The sequence below is a fragment of the Schistocerca americana genome, chromosome 6, assembly GCF_021461395.2.
Source record: "Schistocerca americana isolate TAMUIC-IGC-003095 chromosome 6, iqSchAmer2.1, whole genome shotgun sequence".
NCBI lineage: Eukaryota > Metazoa > Arthropoda > Insecta > Orthoptera > Acrididae > Schistocerca > Schistocerca americana.
Genome location: NC_060124.1, coordinates 138,450,540 through 138,469,876, shown reverse-complemented (window position 1 = coordinate 138,469,876; position 19,337 = coordinate 138,450,540). Strand labels below are relative to the sequence as shown.

At 40.5% G+C, this 19,337-nt stretch overlaps 1 protein-coding gene across 1 annotated transcript in view; it reads right to left on the bottom strand.

The window, feature by feature from the left end:
- LOC124619491 (exportin-2) overlaps nt 1-19,337 on the bottom strand; it is a 166,182-nt gene that overhangs the window by 75,172 nt on the left and 71,673 nt on the right. The window contains exons 6-10 of the mRNA XM_047145904.1: nt 8,094-8,186; nt 7,788-7,955; nt 7,528-7,657; nt 7,279-7,442; nt 2,607-2,793 (exon numbers count right to left, since the gene is read on the bottom strand). Coding sequence (XP_047001860.1) covers nt 2,607-2,793; nt 7,279-7,442; nt 7,528-7,657; nt 7,788-7,955; nt 8,094-8,186 — 742 coding nt within the window. The remainder of the gene's footprint in view (nt 1-2,606; nt 2,794-7,278; nt 7,443-7,527; nt 7,658-7,787; nt 7,956-8,093; nt 8,187-19,337) is intronic.

Genomic DNA, 19,337 nt, shown 5'->3' with positions numbered 1-19,337 from the left:
TCTTTTGTCTAGAAAGCACAAGATATTTTAAGGTGCGAAATGTATACAATCAAAAAACAGGGCACAAGAATATGGAAGAATTTGACATGTGGTGCTATGGAAGATAAAAAACGATAGGTAGAAGACAGGAAGAGGAACTAAAGACATTAGTAAAGAAAATCCTTATCATAAGTGAAAGGTAATATGACATCTGCCACAGCATCCAGGAACAGTTAACTTGCAGCTGAGAGTGGTAGGTGAGAACATTCATAGAGGGCAGCAAAATAAAACAATGGGCAAAAACAATTACACAGGGTGACGGGAGTAATATGCATGTAGAGGTGAAGAGAGATAGTGGATCATATCAAAGTGATGTCTTAAAAATATATAAATTGTATTAAAAATGATAATGCTACACTGAAGTCATTCTCAGTAGCTCACAATAACATTTCAAATTTTTATCTACTAATTCCCAATTGACAATACTTCAATTAATAGATTAATTAATATGTATTACAAGAATACAAAAAACAACAATTTTTCAGACAGAATAAAATAAACAGAAAAATCCTTCAACAGGGAACAGATAGAAGTAAGTTATCGATCACATAAAAATGTGATTAGACAACATGTTAAACAATTAATTAGGGTCATATTTATGGCAGTCATCACAAGGTCTCCAACATAATACTAAATGGGTTGCTAGGACTTACCTTTACGAGCTAAAATTCTCATTACTGCCAAAAGCCACAAATGAAAGTAGAATAAACTATCCTAACTTCCAGCATTCTTATTTCCTTATTATAAGGTAAGTAAATGAGACACAATCATAATAAAGTAAATAAACATATTATAAAATTTATGTGTGACATAGAAAAGACGCCTGTGGAGATGATTACACAATAAAAGGGACAAAACAAATGTCAACAACTGCAAAAGACTATAACTTCTTTCAGTCACATACAAGATACCATCCAAAGGGTCAGAAAGTAACATTGCTCATCAACTAGGAGTGTGCCAAACAAAAGTCAGAAATGCGCAGAATAGGCCATCACCATTAATTCCTTGATCAAGACCAAAATGCTGAGAGGAGATAAAATATTACAACATTTGTTCATTTTAAGAAGGTGTATACTGCATAGATCAAGAAGTACTGAAAAAGCTTGGAATAGATGACTAGAGTACTTACACAACAAACATTAATGAACACACGATCATGAGTTGAATTCTTATGAGAGCTATATAAAACATTTGGCTTCTCGCTCATTCTATTTTACTGTACCCAGGAGAAGGTAAGTCAAAAATGACCAGACAGAAGGAACTGATACATAATCGAAAACAGAATAGGATTAGACTATCAAAAGACTGGCCGTAAATTCAGATGCATCACTTTCTAAGATGATGTAGTATTTTCTACACAAAATTTATACATTAATACTAAACATATATAAATCCTAAGAGAAATAACAGAGAGGATGTGATTATAAATTTCTTTTGAAAAGGGAGTGCAGAACAGATACAAAAGATACACTAATGTCAATCAAAAAAGGTATGGTGACATTAAAAGAATACAGAAGTTCAAGTACCTAGGTGAGATTTTCACCTCAAACATTAACAGGTAGGTGTCAGTTGAAGAAAGAGTCAGAAAGATGAAGACAGCATTAAAAACCATTGCCAGAATAACTGCAAATCAAACACCCTCTTATCACACCAAATTCAGACACTGTAGTACAACCTCAACGTTTATACCAAGCAGACATTAAAAAGTTTCAAAAGATCATAGCCATAACAAATTAAAAGAAGAATGAAAGCAAAAAAGGTTGCAGATAAGGCATTGACTTAATAGAACATAAAAACAAATAAACAGGAGAAAGAAGTAAATCGGAATTCAGGGAAGAGAGAGATTGGTAAATAAAAAATAAGAAATAGAAGAGATCACAGTAAATCAGCAAAATAAGTGGTGACTCTTTTTCCACGAGAAAGCAATAACATTACAATAAGTATCTTAAAAGAAAAGTAACAATATTATGAAAAGGAAAGTTGCTACTCACCACATAGCGGAGATGCTGATTCGCAGATAGGCACAAAAACAGACTGTCACAAATGAGCTTTTGGCCAGTAAGGCCTCCATCAAAAATAGACGACAACAGAGAAACACACACACACACACACACACACACACACACACACACAAGCATGCACGCACGACTGCAGTCTCTGACAACTGAAGCCAGAAATAAGTCACAAATGGGACACGGTTGAAACAGTCAAATAAATAAATACAAATGAAAGAGAGACAGGGGATCCTTTGTTAAGGAAGGTTAAATCCAGGAGGATGTCAGGATAAAAGCACATGCTGTCTTCGGAGATCAGAGACGATAGTACTGCGTAGAAGGATCCAAATATTGTGGAGAAGAATGGCACCTACAAATACGTCAAAACACCCGAAAGCACCCCACTGATCAACCACGCCAAGAAAACCTGAGGGATCAGTTTTTCTTTGTTGTGTAAAAAAAAGTCATTCTGCTTACCAGGGATTATATCATTAAAAGAAATTCAAACTACATGTGATGATTTCTTGATTATTGTACAAAATAAATCCAAATATTCTGCCTATATCTTCTTACCTGGTTTCTGAAGCTCTGTTAGTATGTGCTCCTGTGCGAAACTGTTGAGATCAACCAGCTGGCTAGACTGTGTTATGCCATGTTTTTGTGTCTGTCCTCTGGCAGCAAGAGACGTGACCAAGTACAGAGCAGCATCTTTACTTCGCCAGTTTTGTTCTGGGCTCTCACCGTACCTCTGTATCATCGCCTTAAAAATAACAAACACTGAAGATGGAATGATCATTATTTTTCCTAACTCATTTAAGCTCTTCTACATAGTTTTAATTTACTTTTTTAGTTTCGTTTCCATTTAAATACACATTAATCACAAGGAAATAACTCGATATCCTTTAGTATTTCTTAGTGGATCAGTTCCTTATGGGTTCTAAGCCACAACAGATTTTACTTTCCAATTTTCATAATATTTAGCAGAGCACACCTCTGTTAGGTAGCACCAACACATAGCACAATGTATTTCCTTAGCTAATGGCTGATTGTTCTGTGTAGTCACTGAGAAAACTATCTCTGTATTCACTGAAGTTTTATGTCAATTAAATTTGCTGATATAGAAGCTCACAATGTAATTACTTTAACATCACTGAATTCGAAATATGTGACAGAATTTAGCCCACTGGTATGGTTGCAAGAGACTTGGGCATTAGAGTCATTTCAGCAGTGACCTTTCCCCTGAGATGCAGACATCAGATCCGATACTTCACTCAGTTAGTCTAGAGGATAGAGACAATCCTGATAATGGTGGTGGTGGTGGTGGTGGTGGTGGTGGTGGTTTTTTGTGTGTGTGTGTGTGTGTGTGTGTGTGTGTGTGTGTGTGTGTGAGACGGGCGGGGCTCTGTTTCTTCCTCTTTTCTGCATATACTTTCTCCCTCATGATTTCCAACCCCCTTCCCTTCCCCACATATGTTGGCCAATTTCTTGTCATTTGTCTGCCACATTCATGTCTCAGGTCGTCCTTTCTTGCTAGCTATCTGCTTTGACTGCCTTCAACTGTCCTAGTCCTATTATTTCCAATGTGCCTTTTTTAAAAAAAATTAATTAATCTGTTTCTATACTCTTGATATCCATTTATTACCTATATGCTAAATCCAACAGATGACTGTTCCACTATTCCTTGAAAGACCTGTGGTCAAAACAGTTTATTTGGCACCTGCAGACAATGCTTTTACTTGTCTTCCTAATCAATTCATACAGAAATTCTTTTGCTTTCCTGTAATACACTGAGGTGACAAAAGCCATGGGATATCTCCTAATATCGTGCCAGACCACCACCTGCTTAGTGTAGTACAGCAACTTAATGTGGCATGCACCCATCAAGTTGTTGAAGGTCTCCTAGAGAAATACTGAGCCATCCTGCCTCTATAGCCATCCATAATTGCGAAAGTACTGCTGGTGCAGGATTTTATGCACAAACTGAGCTCTCGATTACGTCCCACAAATGTTCAATAGGATTCATGTCAGGCAATCTTGGTGGCCAAATCATTCATTCAAATCGTCCAGAACGTTCTTCAAACTAATCACAAGCAATTGTGATCCATTCACATGGCACATTATTGTCCACAAAAATTTCATTGTTTTTGGGAAGATGAAGTCCATGAATGGCTGCAAATGGTCTCAAAGTATTTGAACGTAATTATTACCAGTCAATGAATGGTTCAGTTGGACCCACACCATTATGGAGCCACCAACAGCTTGCTCAGTGCCTTCTTTACAACTTCAGTCCATGACTTTGCTGGTCAACACCACACTGTAACCCTACCATCAGCTCTTACCAACTGAATTCAGGACTCATCTGACCAGGCCACAGTTTTCCACGGTCCAACGAATATGGTCAACAAGCTCAGGAAAGGCATTGCAGATGATGGCGTCAGTCGTCTGTTGCCATGACTTATTACGCCAGATTTCGCCAGTCCAAACAGATACGTTTGCTGTATGTCCCTGGTTATTTCATGCAGTGTTGCTTGCCTGTTAGCACTGACAGCTCTATGCAAACGTCACTGCTCTCAGTTGTTAAGTGAAGGCCATTGGCCATTGCATTGTCCATGGTGAGAGGTAGTGCCCAAAATTTGGTATCCTTGGTGCACACTTGACATTGTGGCTCTAAGAATACTGAACTCCATAACAATTTCCGAAATGGAATGTCTCTTGCACATAGCTCCAACCACCATTCCTCTAATCACACAAAATCATTAGTCTAAAAACAAAGATGATGTGGCTTACCAAACGAAAGTGCTGGCAGGTCGATACACACACAAACAAACACAAACATACACACAAAATTCGAGCTTTCGCAACAAACAGTTGCTTCATCAGGAAAGAGGGAAGGAGAGGGAAAGACGAAAGGATGTGGGTTTTAAGGGAGAGGGTAAGGAGTCATTCCAATCCTGGGAGCGGAAAGACTTACCTTAGGGGGAAAAAAGTGTGTGTGCGAGTGTATACCTATCTTTTTTTCCCCCTAAGGTAAGTCTTTCCGCTCCCGGGATTGGAATGACTCCTTACCCTCTCCCTTAAAACCCACATCCTTTCGTCTTTCCCTCTCCTTCCCTCTTTCCTGATGAAGCAACTGTTTGTTGCGAAAGCTCGAATTTTGTGTGTATGTTTGTGTTTGTTTGTGTGTTATCGACCTGCCAGCACTTTCGTTTGGTAAGTCACATCATCTTTGTTTTTAGATATATTTTTCCCACGTGGAACGTTTCCCTCTATTATGTTCAAAATCATTAGTCTTTTTTGATTTTGTCTTTTTCTTAACATGCATCCAAAAAAATTATTTTTTATGGAAACAAAATCTGTAAAATTCAAGCAAACTTAAGTCTTAAAGAGGAATCAGTGTTTGTTTAAAACAATTTTTACTCCCAGAAACAATTATACTTTTACATTACTGGTTTTGACCATTTCAAATAATTTTGTTCACCTGTAAAAACAAAAATCAAAACTTCTAAATAATTGACATGTTATATTTAATATATATTCAGTATCATAAGATAAAGAGCCAGTAAAATTCTGTTATCCATGTACTTCGCAGGATAACCATGCTTTGCCACTAACTTAAAAGGTGTTCTGCTAGACTTTATATAGCAGAACCAAAATAAAAAGTAAAAACTAGGCACCACCACCATCTGTCAGTGGTTAAAAGTGATCAAATTCAATAATAATACACTGGTAACACATGCCAAACTGTTATAAAATATCTTTACTCATATTCTAGACAGATTACATTAAAAACAATAAAAAGTAAAAATAAAACTAGGGAAAACCAGGGTGGAGTAACAACGAAGATACATTGCTACTCACCACACAGAGGCAGCATTGAATGGCAGACAGGCACATTTAAATGTACAATTAAAAGTAGACTAAGCTATGGAATACAGATTTACAAATAGACACACACATTCATTCATACATGCACAACTCACATACATGGTCACTGTCACCTCTGTGCACTGAGGGGATCAGTGACCTCAGTTGGAGAGGGAAGTTGCGATATAGATGAGATGTGGAGCTGGGAGGAGGAGAGATAGCAGGGTAGGGTTGGGGACACTGTTATGCTGCCTGTGAGATTGTGCAAAGACATGGTGGGGACGAGACTGTGGACTGCTAAGTGCAGCATCCTCTTCCCTCCACCCACTCCAAGCATAGATTCCTGATGCATCACCTAGCCACTCACCATCCTGTCCCTGTCCTCTCCCACAGGCAGTACAAACTGCATCTTTCCCCATCCCTACCTTGCTATTCCTCCCTCTCCCTGCCCCACACATTCCTGTACTCCCACAACCCACCCCAACAAAAATGCTGCTCACTTCAGTCGGGCCTCAGCACCAGAAGACGGAGGCGGCCGTGTGTGTGTGTGTGTGTGTGTGTGTGTGTGTGTGTGTGTGTGTGTGTGTTTCTAAACCTACAGGACTCTGTCCAATAGTTTACTCTACTCTTAATTGTAATTTTAAATGTGCCTGTCTGCTGCTGAATATCCCCTCTATGTGGTGAAAAGTCATCTATCCTAATTCACATTGTTAAAAATTAACTACCTATGATTAACTGGATATGAGTCCCTAAAAGATGCTTTCTCTTTCATTGACAATTTATTTACTTCACAGTCAGATGAGTCTTTCAGGTAGACGGAATCTCCACTTCGTCTCACAAGCACACCTGAGCACAAGTGAATGTGTGTGAACTGTGCATAATAAACCAAGATTGTCCATTTGGCAACCTGTCCTGCTCCTTGCTGCTAGCTCTTCCTGTGTATCCAAATAATGTGCCTTATTGGGCACAGCTGATGGCTATTTAAAGGTTCTGTTACATTTCATGATAGGACATTTTATATTGTTAGTGTAATGGTATACTATGCACTGGTTTTATCATTTTCAGCCACTATAAGATGGTGCTAGTGAATTGTTTTTACTTTTATTTTACCTTTGGCTGTATAAAACATCTGAAGTTAGCGACAACACATGGTCTTTCTGTCAAATTAATTTTTTTGTGAATCTGATGATGACTTGACCCATTCAAAACGGGTAATATAAAAACATAAATGTGATTGTGTCTCATAACAAAAATTATTTTTAAAAAATATAACATCATGTCCAAACACTAACACACATACAACATAAAGGGATTATTTCCTTCCCTACTTCATTCTAATCTTCACGCCTTTTGATCTAATCACAAATTTATGTTATCTTACCTGTACATACTGTCCAAACACCTCAATCATTTTTGCTTCAAAGTACTGTGACAAAACTTTTACCAAGTCACATACAGAACGCCGTCTTGTATCAACATCCGAACCTTCGATGTCACGTCTAATATATTCCTCTGGGTTATCTTCAAACAACTCCTCGTCAGATGCTAAAACACAGGAAAAAAGTACAGAGCAGAAACTGCAAAGCCTATCACATCGTCATCCACATAACATTCAAGTGCCATTACTAACCTCTAAATTCCATATTAGGTATTACAATTTTCTCACATATGCTGCTCATAATGATGGGATCTTCAAACAGGTGTCGGTATTGTGAACGGTTTGCAACAGTTGCCAGGAACTGCAGAGCATTGCTGACTAACTGTTAAGATTATACAAACAAACCACAATCTAAATGATATGCCTGTTCACTTCCTTATCTCTCCCTCACCACATATAATAAACTAAACAAAGCGAAAGTCTGCAACAATGGCAGTAGCCCTTGTACTTACCAAGTCATACTTAGGTTGCGTTCCTGTTGAAATTAGCAGGTTCCAAATATCTGTCACGAACTGTGGAAGGTAACTCTGGAACTCTTCATCATATTTCAAAGCATATAATGCAACATTGTCACATATCTGTGATTTCAACTGCTCAAGAAGTCCAGCTTCCTCTTCATCCTAGAAATGAAAATGGAGAGAGTGGGGTGGAGCTAAATGAAGTATTTACATTAACTTTATGAACTGTGCAAGTAGAACAAACATAGAGAGAAAAATGAAATATGTGCCAATACAAAAGGAATATATTATTACAAATACCTCATTTTTGAGACATGGAACATCAACAGTCAGTAGTTCATGGAAATTTGACATCCACGTCCCCATATTGTCCTCAAAAAATTCTGGAAGATCCTGCACAGACAAATACAATCATGAGGACAATAATTGCTCACAGTTTTACTTTATCTTTACAATGAATGTGAGAGTGCAACTCAGAAAACTTCAGTGAAACATTTTAATCAAATACAAAATTATAAAAATGAGGTACTGAACTACAGTGCCAAAACAGTTCATGACAAAGGAAAGAACAAAAAAATAAAACTTCAATCACCTTTCTGGCTATCTTAAATCTGCCTGAAAGATGTTAATCATCAGAAACTGAAATCATCTACATCTATATACATGATTTTAAAAAAATGAAGGTTTTCATATTTAGCACCAATAGTTTAAGTATTCTCCATTAACAATTTATAATCTCACTTTTGTACCACCCTAAACTTCCTAGTTTTGCTTAACAGGTACTAGGATCCAACATCATGGATTTTAGATTCATTTACAGACACAGGAAATTGACAAAAAAGATTGCAACCTACTATTGCTAAACACAGCAGCTACATTCATAATGGTATTCTTTCTGCACTAGCTTCTGCAGGTCAGTGCAGTATCATTATGAAAAATCAACACATCTTTTTCTTCTTCTTCTAAATTATGTTTAGGTTTCCTTTAGTGAATCTTGTTAATGGAACAAAATGGGGAAGTGACATTTCTTGATGATCATGCATAAAGTATAAAAATTCAGAGATAAGAAGACACAGTTAGTTAAAAGCAACTCACTCAAATCAAATACTGAATCACAGATGAATTCAGCAATATACTGTCGTCAACAGTAATAGTATGTGCACTTCTGCTGTTTGTTGGAGACAAACTCTAAGTGACTTAATTACTCTGCAGTTGATAAATATAAGAACTCTTTTGAGTGCTGGCAACACTAAGCATTAGAGGGTATCCCATAACCAGAGCGAGTATCACAGGAACACAGCAGAACACAAACTCACAGTGTAGTGTCCAATAGAGGTGGAAAATGTCAGAAAGAAATCCCGCCAAGTGTGACCCATGTGTGTGATCCGCTTCCCAGCTGCAGAAGGAACATCACCTACCACAATATTTTCGTGCATCAAAATGATTTATGGTGAATGTGTTATGAACAGAATGAGCATGTTTAGGTGGTGTAGGCAGAACAAATGTATATGACAAACAAAGGAGAGGAAGACCTTCCATTTTGACTCATGAGTGGATGCAAAAAAATTGTGCACTTACAAAGACTGTCGACTGATAGCGGATGAAATTTCTGTGATGTTCCACACCTCTCCAGAACTCTCTTAAACAAGACACTTAATCACAGAAATGTTGGGATACCAGAAACTGTGCATAATAATGGTCCCAAGCAGATGACAGAGTACCACAAGAAAAAACAGGTATAGTGCCCATGATTTTGAGGGACTTGAATTGGAAGGTGGGGATTTCATGAATTCTACTGTGACTAGAGATGAAACATGAGTGTCTCATTACACATCTGAGACAAAAAGACAATGATCACAATGGTGTGACACCAATTTCTCATCTGTCAAAAAATTCAAAACCACAATTTCGAAAGGGAAAAAAATTATGGCCTCAGTGTTTTGGGACCAAAACGGCATCATTTTGGTCAAATTTCTGCCTCAGGGGGAGACCATCAACACACACTATTGTGAGACCATAAAAAAACTTGAAGGAAGCACTGAAAACAAAACGAGGCAAATACTGGTGAGAGGAATGTGCTTTTTCATGACAATGCCTGTCCTCACACAGCCTTGGCCACCAAGGCACTCTTGGACTCATCTTGTTGGGATATTTCATACCACACCCCATATTCCCCTGATTTGCCACCTATAGATTATCAATTTTTCACTTCCCCAAAGGCACATATGAGTGGAATTAAATTTTCAATTAATGAGCACGTGCAGAAAGAGTTTCTGAAGTGGGGGAGGGCACTGGTAGGAGAGTTCTTTGAGGAGGGCATGAAGAAGTTAGTACCACAGCTCACCACATACTTTGAACAGGATGGTGATTATGTGGAAAAATAGTCAACAAGAGCATCAACAATAATCCGTATCTTTTTTCCCCTTTCTTTTTTTCAGATTCACTTTTTCCACAAAAATATAAAAATCTAGTAAACTTACTTTTTGAATATGCCTCATATAAAACACTTTCTCTTGCACGCATGCACACACGACTGAGCGCACACACATACAAAATCTTCTTCTATTTTTGATTTTCTAATATTAGTGTTAAAATTACAACCAAATGTTGACAACGTAAATCAGAAAAGCACCAACTACCCACCCCATTGGTCGCACAGTTAGCACTAATACGGAGACCACACCAACTCGTCATAACAAATTTCATTCAAATTTATGGTTTGTTTAGAGCTCAGCCAGAAATGAAGGTGACAGAAGTGAGAGCTCCAGATTGCCACGCATTTAATAAAAAATAGCATTTTCAATGCAGGTTGGGTGAGTTATGAGCCATTTACATTAGCATGGTTTCCACACAGTGGTTGAGGCAGCGGAAAGAGTACAGAATGGTAATCCAAGTGTCATGTGGTCAATTATTTCTGCGAAAACTTTTTTTATTTTCCTTTTCGCATTACTTACACCCCAAATAAACCGAAATAATGTTCAATATATTGCTTTCATTAACCATTTCCATAAAAGGCAAGAAAAGGAAAGGCAAAGTAAAATTTAGGATTGCAAATGAATTTGCAGGAAGGGTTTGTAGAACATACAGGAGAACTTTGTATACAAAACTAGATACTTTCATTACTTTAAATTTGATGACTTACACACACTGGGGTGGGTGACATTGACCATTAAAAATAAACTCTATTTTTGAAATTGCCTGTTGTTTTAATGTTCCTATATGAAGAACAAATATGGTTTACATTTATAAAAGGTTCTTTCCCACTGGACAGTTTGGGAGTAAATCATTCTTAATTAAGTTCTTTCCACTTTAATTACAATTTCTTCCTGGAAAGTCATTTTCAATAAGAAATTTTCTTTTGCATTTCCTTTTGTGAAAATGTTAATAAATAAAGCATACTGAACATTGTTTTGGTTTGTGTTAAGTAACATAAAACCTCAAAATAAATAAGAAACAAATTTCCACAAAGAACTCAACCCCGCAACCCTTGAATTAGTGTTCGGTACTCCTTCCTCTGTACCAACAGATGCCTAGAAACTACACCAACTTAAATTGCTCACGCCTCATCTGATCTGCACCAAAAATGCTACTTTCACTAAACGCTTGGCTATCTGGCACTCCCACTTCAACCACTTAATTTCTGTAAAGTCCTGCATACCACAAATTTGGATGAAATCAGTGATGATGGGTAGGCAAAGTCCCGTCATAAGTATCTACAACCAGACAACTTGTATGGTATAGCAGTAATATATTATACACTATGTGATCAAAAGTATCCGGACACCCCCAAAAACATACTTTTTGACGTTAGGTGCATTGTGCTGCCACCTACTGCCATGTACTCCACATCAGCACCCCCAGTAGTCATTAGACATTGTGAAAGAGCAGAATGTGGTGCTCTGCGGAACTCAGAGACTTCGAACATGGTCAGGTGATTGGGTGTCATTGTGTCATACGTCTGTGCGCGAGATTTCCACACTCCTAAACATCCCTAGGTCCACTGTTTTTGATGTGTTAGTGAGGTGGAAATGTGAATGGACAGGTATAGCACAAAAGCGTACAGGCCGACCTCATCAGCTGACTGACAAAGACCACTAACTGTTGAAGAGGCTCATAATGTGTAACAGGCAGACATCTACCCAGACCATGACAGGATTTCCAAACTGCGTCAGGATCCACTGCAAGTACTATGACAGTTGGGTGGGAGGTGAGAAAACTGTGATTTCATGGTCGAGCGGCTGCTCATAAGCCACACATCATGCCGGTAAATGCCAACGACGCCTCACTTGGTGTAAGCAGCGTAAACATTGGACGATTGAACAGTGGAAAAACATTGTGTGGAGTGACAAATCACAGTACAAAATGTGGCGATCCAATGGCAGGGTGTGGATATGGCATATGCCCGGTGAATGTCATCTGCCAGCGTGTAACAGTAAAATTCGGAGGCTGTGGTGTTATGGTGTGGTTGTGGTTTTCATGGAGGCGGCTTGCAGCCCTTGTTGTTTTGCATGGCACTATCACAGCACAGGCCTACATCGATGTTTTAAGCACCTTCTTGCTTCCCACTGTTGAAGAGCAATTTGGGGATGACGATTGCATCTTCCAACACGATCGAGCACCTGTTCATAATGCACGGCCTGTGGCGGAATGGTTACATGACAATAACATCCCTGGCTTGCACAGAGTCCTCACCTGATCCCATAGAACACCAATGAGATGTTTTGGAATGCCGACTTCGTGCCAGGTCTCACCGACCGACATTGATAACTCTCCTCAGTGCAGCACTCCATGAACAATGGGCTGTTGTTCCCCAACAAACCTTCCAGCACCTGACTGAATGTATGCTTGTAGGAGTGGAAGCTGTAATCAACACTAAGGGTGGGCCAACACCATACTGAATTGCAGCATTACCGATGTAGGGTGCCACTGAACTTTTAAGTCATTTTCATCCAGGTGTCCGGATACTTTTGATCACATAGTGTATACACAATCTTTCCTTGTGCATCAATCTATCAGTGGAAACATTATCAAAATGCCTACAGTAGTTTCTGAAATTATCCCTCACACACAGACAGAAAAACACAATGAGCGACTTTAAACTAGTACAGCAGAGTCCCACTAATCCGAACATTCAGTTAATCCGAATATGGAAAATGTTAGTCTACGTATGGAAAACTGCACGGTAAACTGCTGTATGTACACACTATTTTAACTTATACAGTACAGTAAACATGTATTAGAAAAGCTGGGAAGAAAACATTAGGTTTAAACAATGCACAACAATGAAAGAAAAGCTGTCAAACTTACTAAAACACAGCGGAAATTTTATCCCTACTTTTTAGATGACAAAAACTCAGTCATTGTTTTCCGGCGTAATGAAGACAGCCTGTTATATATGCACAGTTGCGCCATTGTCTCATAAACATCAAGTCAGCAGGTGTAGCATTGGGCTGTTGCTCCAAATAACATAGTGTGAGGTCAAGGGCTTCTGCTGCATCACTGTGTGGCACCAGCTCTCCTTTGTCATTTTCAAGCTCATTGTCACTTCTATCACAGCAGGCCACTTCTTCCTGGTCTTGAGTCACAGCAGCAACTAAATCAGCATCAGTAAGGTTCTCCACACATGCCCCATCTGCTGCCATCCACTTATCTACGTCTCCTTCACTAGCCTCTTCACATCCAGGGAATATCTGTATCACTTGTAGTAGATTTTCCTCTCTATTTTCAACTAGGTTGTCCTGAAATTCAAGAGATGACCACAGTTTTCTCCACGATTTTCTCAGAGTATTTTCTGAAATATTCTGCCATGCCTCAACGGCGCAATAATCAACATCCTTCACATTGGTCTTTTTTATTTTGTCCACTAAAAGAATGCTATCCTCTTGGATCAGCATTCTTAAAAATTGTTTTCTGTAAATCAGTTTTAATGTTTGCAGTGTGCCCTGGTTGATCGGCTGTAGAAGCAGTGTAACATTCGGCAGCAAAAACTTCGCCACAATTCCTCCATCGCATAATTCCTCAGTGCTGGTGTGAGATGGCGTGTTATAAATGAAAAGCATTGCACGGGGAGACAAATGATTCTCCTTAGAAAACTCTTGAACAGGGGGAACAAACTGGTCGTGAAACCATTCTTTGAACAGCTTACCATCCATCCATGCTCTTTTCTGGTTGCAAATAATATACAGGCAGGGACTTCATGTTGCAATTTTTAAAATCTCTCAGCCTAGCAGATTTGCCGATCAGCATTTAAGGCAGCTTGTGATTACCAACAGCATGGCTGCATGCTAATAAAGTCACATTTTAAAACCAGAGCATGGTCTTCTGCTTTTGATGCCAGGCTTTCTGTTGGCAGTGCCCTAGGCCAGTCTCATCAGCGTTATAAATTTGTTGGTGAGAATATTTTTCCTCTCTTATCATTTTTTCAAGCTCACCCAAGTATTCCTTCGCTGCATAATAGTCAGAAGAAAGATTCTCTCCAGTAATTGTTAGCTGATGGATTCCATGACTTTTTTTGAATCTCTCCAACCAACCCATACTCACACTTAAAGACTCGTCACCATTCATTAACTTGTTCAGGTAAACAGCCTTCTCCTGAAACAGTACTCCACTCAAAGGAGTTTCCCTTTCTCTTTCCTGTGTAAACCAAAGGAAAAAGAGCTTCATCCACTTTATTGTACTGGGACTGTTTCAAAGTCTGCCAAATTTCGAGTGTTTTAACCTGAAGACATTGCACAGAACTGTTCAAGCTTCACTCGGTTCTTCTTCCAATCACAAATTGTTGTTTTACCAACACCTAGTTCCGTTGCCACTTTATATACATTCTCACCATTGTCTATATGCTTCAAAGCATTCAGATTTTCTTTGAGAGTTAATGTTGTATGTTTCCATTTACTCATGACGAAAATATGTACACCACTACATCCAAACCAATACAATACAACTGTTATGCGTGCCAGCGATCGATAATTAACATATCAAGTTCTTTGGACCCAACTGGCAGTGCACTGACGTCAGACACTACAAAGATCTCAACAATGCACAACAACAAGGGCAGGGAGTGAGAGTGAGCCATTGTTCCCACACTTGTTCCCATTTGTTACCATGGTGTACCTACTTATCTGCTTGGTATACTTCATTCTAGAAACTCGTCATCGTAATTCCGGCTACTCCAAACAAATCGGTAATCCGAACAAGGTCTGGTCCCAATTACTTCGGATTAACGGGACTCTACAGTAACATATATAGATGAATGGTTAAGTAGTGACAAATTATGAATCATCCACTCTGAATACAGATGGAAATACCCCAAAGCAAGCAAGTCAGATGATACCAAAAAAAATCCTTAATACTACTTCCACACTTCTCCCTTCAATCTAAAACAGTAGACTGATGTAAGACTGCACATAAGGCTGCCGTCTTAACAGAATATAACACATAGTGGAGTTACAAGGTACAAATCCAATTTCCATGCAACAAACAACACAAATTGGTATGCTCTCTAATTGGGAGTGGGAGCAGGTATAATGTCTTATTGTTAGTTGTTGTTGTGTGTGTTAGTTACTTTCTTTTATTGGTCAGACGTATTGTACACCTGTCCACATTATATTTTCTTTAACAGCATAGTAATGACAGGCAAGTGGCAGCATATGACATGTGGTAATACTGCATGTAAAAACAAGAAACTATGTGGTGAAGCAATGCTGTAAAAAGGTACCTGATTCACTCTTTCATGGTTGTCTTCCCATTATAATGTAAACTACATCTTCATCCATATTCTGCAAACCACTGTTAATAGCACGGCAGATGATAATACCCATTAGAGTTTCTTCCCATTCCACCCATGTACGGACCACAGGAAGAATGGCAGCATAAGTGCCTCTGCGCACACTATAATTAGCCTTATTTTGGCTACATATTCCCTACAGGAGTAATACTTCTTGTTGGAACATTATTTCTGATTTCCTTCATGAAAGTGTTTTAAGTGTTGAATTTTTGCTGTAACTAGAGGTACACAACAAATACCATGAGAGCTCGTCACCACATAGGCACAATCACTCGAATGGTGCCTGTCAAGTCCATGCAGCAGCCTACAGATGGCACTCAGAAACCCAGACCTCTTTCTGCTTCCATGTCACATCCTGCGATGCGTCATGTAGATCTGCCAATAGTGTGGACAGTCATTACAGAAGCACTGTCAACTGTGGCCTATTTCGTTACTACTTTATACTGGGGGACATGCGAATCCAACCACCAATAAGCACCATATCACAATGCGCCCCAGATACGTATGCGCGCAAGCGCGCGCGCGCGCACACACACACACACACACACACACACACACACACACACACACACACACACACACACACACACCTCTGTGGGGGCACCACCTTGATGAAGCACTGTCCATGCAGGTGGAGAGGCTTGCATATCCACGTGAAGCTGAGGGCTATACTGAAGGAAGAGGACCTACTGCCAGAAAGGCCTCAGCCGATGGATCAGACTGAGAGTGTCCCACAATGTCCTATCTTCCCTATCCACTCCTATGCCCTACCCAATTCCCTGACCCAACCCAAGGTGTGATGCGATCCGTGCCGAGGGGTGTGTGGCACGCGGGAAGACGTGTCTCAAACAGAGCCTCAGGGATACCAGGTGACCTCCCTGAGTAAGTAGCCTTACAATGCACGGGGTATTCGTGGTGTGAGCCTTGTAGATCCCCAAATTTCGTGGGACCAATAAGGACACAATTAAAGAAAACACACAAAAACAAACTGAGGGGCAAACTGAGACCTCAGATATCCAAACATCAGGGTCAGTACCGATGGAAGGCACTCCCACTTTTGAATCAGGGTCTCGTCCTGAGCCAGAAGTGGGAACTGCAACCAAGAAGCTAGACCAGATCAAAGGCTTGTCTGGGGCCCAGAGGAGGAAACTACTCAGGGAACAGAGGAAAAAGGAAGGGAAAGAATGGCTTCCTAAAGACAAGTGAGGGGAATTAAAGGGACTTGAACCTAAGACCCCAGGAAGAAACTGTCTCAGGTTGAAGGGGATAAGCAGACCCCCACTACGTCAGAGGCAGGTAGCAAGCAGATAAGGGAGGAATCCTCCCTGGATAAGCAAGTCCAGAAAAAACCGAGGCAAGAAATAGAGAAACAGACCTATAGTACTGGAGTCTCAGTTTTTAGTATGGCAGTTACCCAGCAAGGCTACCACTGGTGGCCATCACCTCGCAGCAGCGGAATTGGTACAGATGGCCCTCTTTGAAAAGATTGGGGGGACGCTGGCTCAGGACCCAGCTTCAGGGGGGTCTATCTAGATCACGGTGCCCTCATTTTTTTTCTGTGAGGGGTGCACACGGTGGAATGCCTCAAGGATAAGGTGCCCATGATATCCCCATGGGAAGATGAGAAGCTGCTGGTTAAGACAGCAGTGGAGCTTCTTAAGACCACAAAGATACCAATATGGGTACCAAAGATCCTTAAGGAAGTCTCTCCTAAGACACTGTTTGGGAAAATAGGTGCCCAGAACCCAAAAGTCTCGACGTAAGACTGGAGAGTGATCAACCAGAAGGTTGCACCAGAAGAATGAACCTTGGTAGTGGAGGTCGGAGAGAAGTCCCTGAAGGCGATGCGGGAGCAGGACCTAAAATTGTTTTTAGGGTTCTCGCAGGTCACCGTCAGGGTTCTCACAGATAGCAGCAAGACGGAGACTGGAGGCGCTGCAGATTAATCTGCAGCACAGTAAAGGGCCCTCTGCTGCCCTGAGTCACTGCCTGGGGAGGCAGGAAGTGGACGTGGCCCTGATTCAAGAACCCTATTTATATAAAGGGGGTGTATCGGGCCTCAGTGGCACTGGAGGTAAGCTGATTTATGCTAGAAATCTAAGAAACACCAGAACATACATCTATGCAAGAAATGGAGTTTCTTTCATGCCAATGATGGATTTCTGCTCTAGGGACTTTGTGACCGTTAAAATGCAGCAATGTGAGGAAGATACCATGAGGGAAATCGTTTTAGCCTCAGCATACCTTCCTTACGAAGACAGCTCGCCTCCTCCCTTGGAGGTGAGGAGACTGGTAGAGACTTGCCATCGGCACGGTGACCAACTGCTGGTGGGATGGGACACCAATGTCCACAACCTAGTATGGGGCAGCAAGGACACCAACAGTAGTGGTGAGTGTTTCTTGAATTCCTTTTAGCTAGCAATTTAGAGGTCCTGAATAGGGGCAATGAACCTACATTCAGGAATAGCAGAAGGGAAGAAGTAATTGACATAACCTTTAGTTCCATGATGATGGTCAGCTAAGTCAAACAATGGCACGTGGTGTTGGAGGGACTTGATTTAGGCTTATCGGAAATTAAAACCACAATAAGGAATCCAGTATAATTTGAGGAAGTAGCAGACTCTGTTACCTCTGCCATAGTGACCTCATATCAGGACAACTGCACAATCACCAAGAAGTGCACAAATAGGAGTGTGCCTTGGTGGAATAACAACTTAGAAATGCAAAGAAAACAGGCACAGAGACTGTTTAATATTGCGAGACGTAAAGGACAATGGGCTAAATATTGTGAGGCCCTTGTCAACTACAATCTCGCAACCAGACAAGCAAAGAAGGCATCCTGGAAGGTATTTTGTGAGGAAGTGGAGAGCACGGCCGCACAAGCCAGACTTCACAAGATTCTCACTGGAGTACCAACCAATCCAGGAGATACGTTGAGGAAGGAGGATGGGGAATACACAAAGACACCACATGAGATGCTGGAACTGCTCCTCAAAACTCACTTCCCTCAATATGCCCTGCTGGACAACACAGTCCAGAATGTGATCCGGGAGAGACACTGGATCTCAGGCACTCGAAGAAAGGACTGGGAATCAGCCAAGGAGTGTGTGAACTTTAATAAAACCCAATGGGTGGTGGGAACATTCCAACCGTTCAAGTCACCTGGCCCAGATGGAATTTTTCCAGCTCTCCTGCAACAGGTGGGAGAGAAGCTCATAAGAGTCCTATGCAGGCTATTCAGGGTTAGCCTAGCAGCAGAAAACATTCCCAATGCTTGGAGGGCAGTGAAGGTTGTTTTCATTCCAAATCCAGGGAGAATTGATCATACCAAAGCTAAGGATATGAGATCAATCAGTCTGTCCTCCATTCTCAAAACATTGGAAAAACTGGTTAATGTATATGTTGGGGAGAGGAGGCTAAGGCTGCGTTCACACTGCCGGCCGGGCCGAGCCGGGCTGACGCGTACTGGCTCGGCTCGTGCCTATCCTGCTCAGGCCGACGAGTAGTGTATTCACACTGCGCGCCGCGCCGAGCCGGGTCGGCGAAATGGGGGAAAATCAACTTCTCCGATTTTCATGTTCTAAAAATTCTTAGCGGCATATAAGACTACGCCACATCGTTTTATGAACTCATTTTTTCCTTAAAAGCGTTACTTACGTCGTGAAAAAAGAAAAAGTCTACTTTTCGTTTCGCGTGATTTCTTTGTTTCGTAACGCTTCCCAACCGATTTTGAAGAAAGTATGCGGCTAAAAAATCTGATT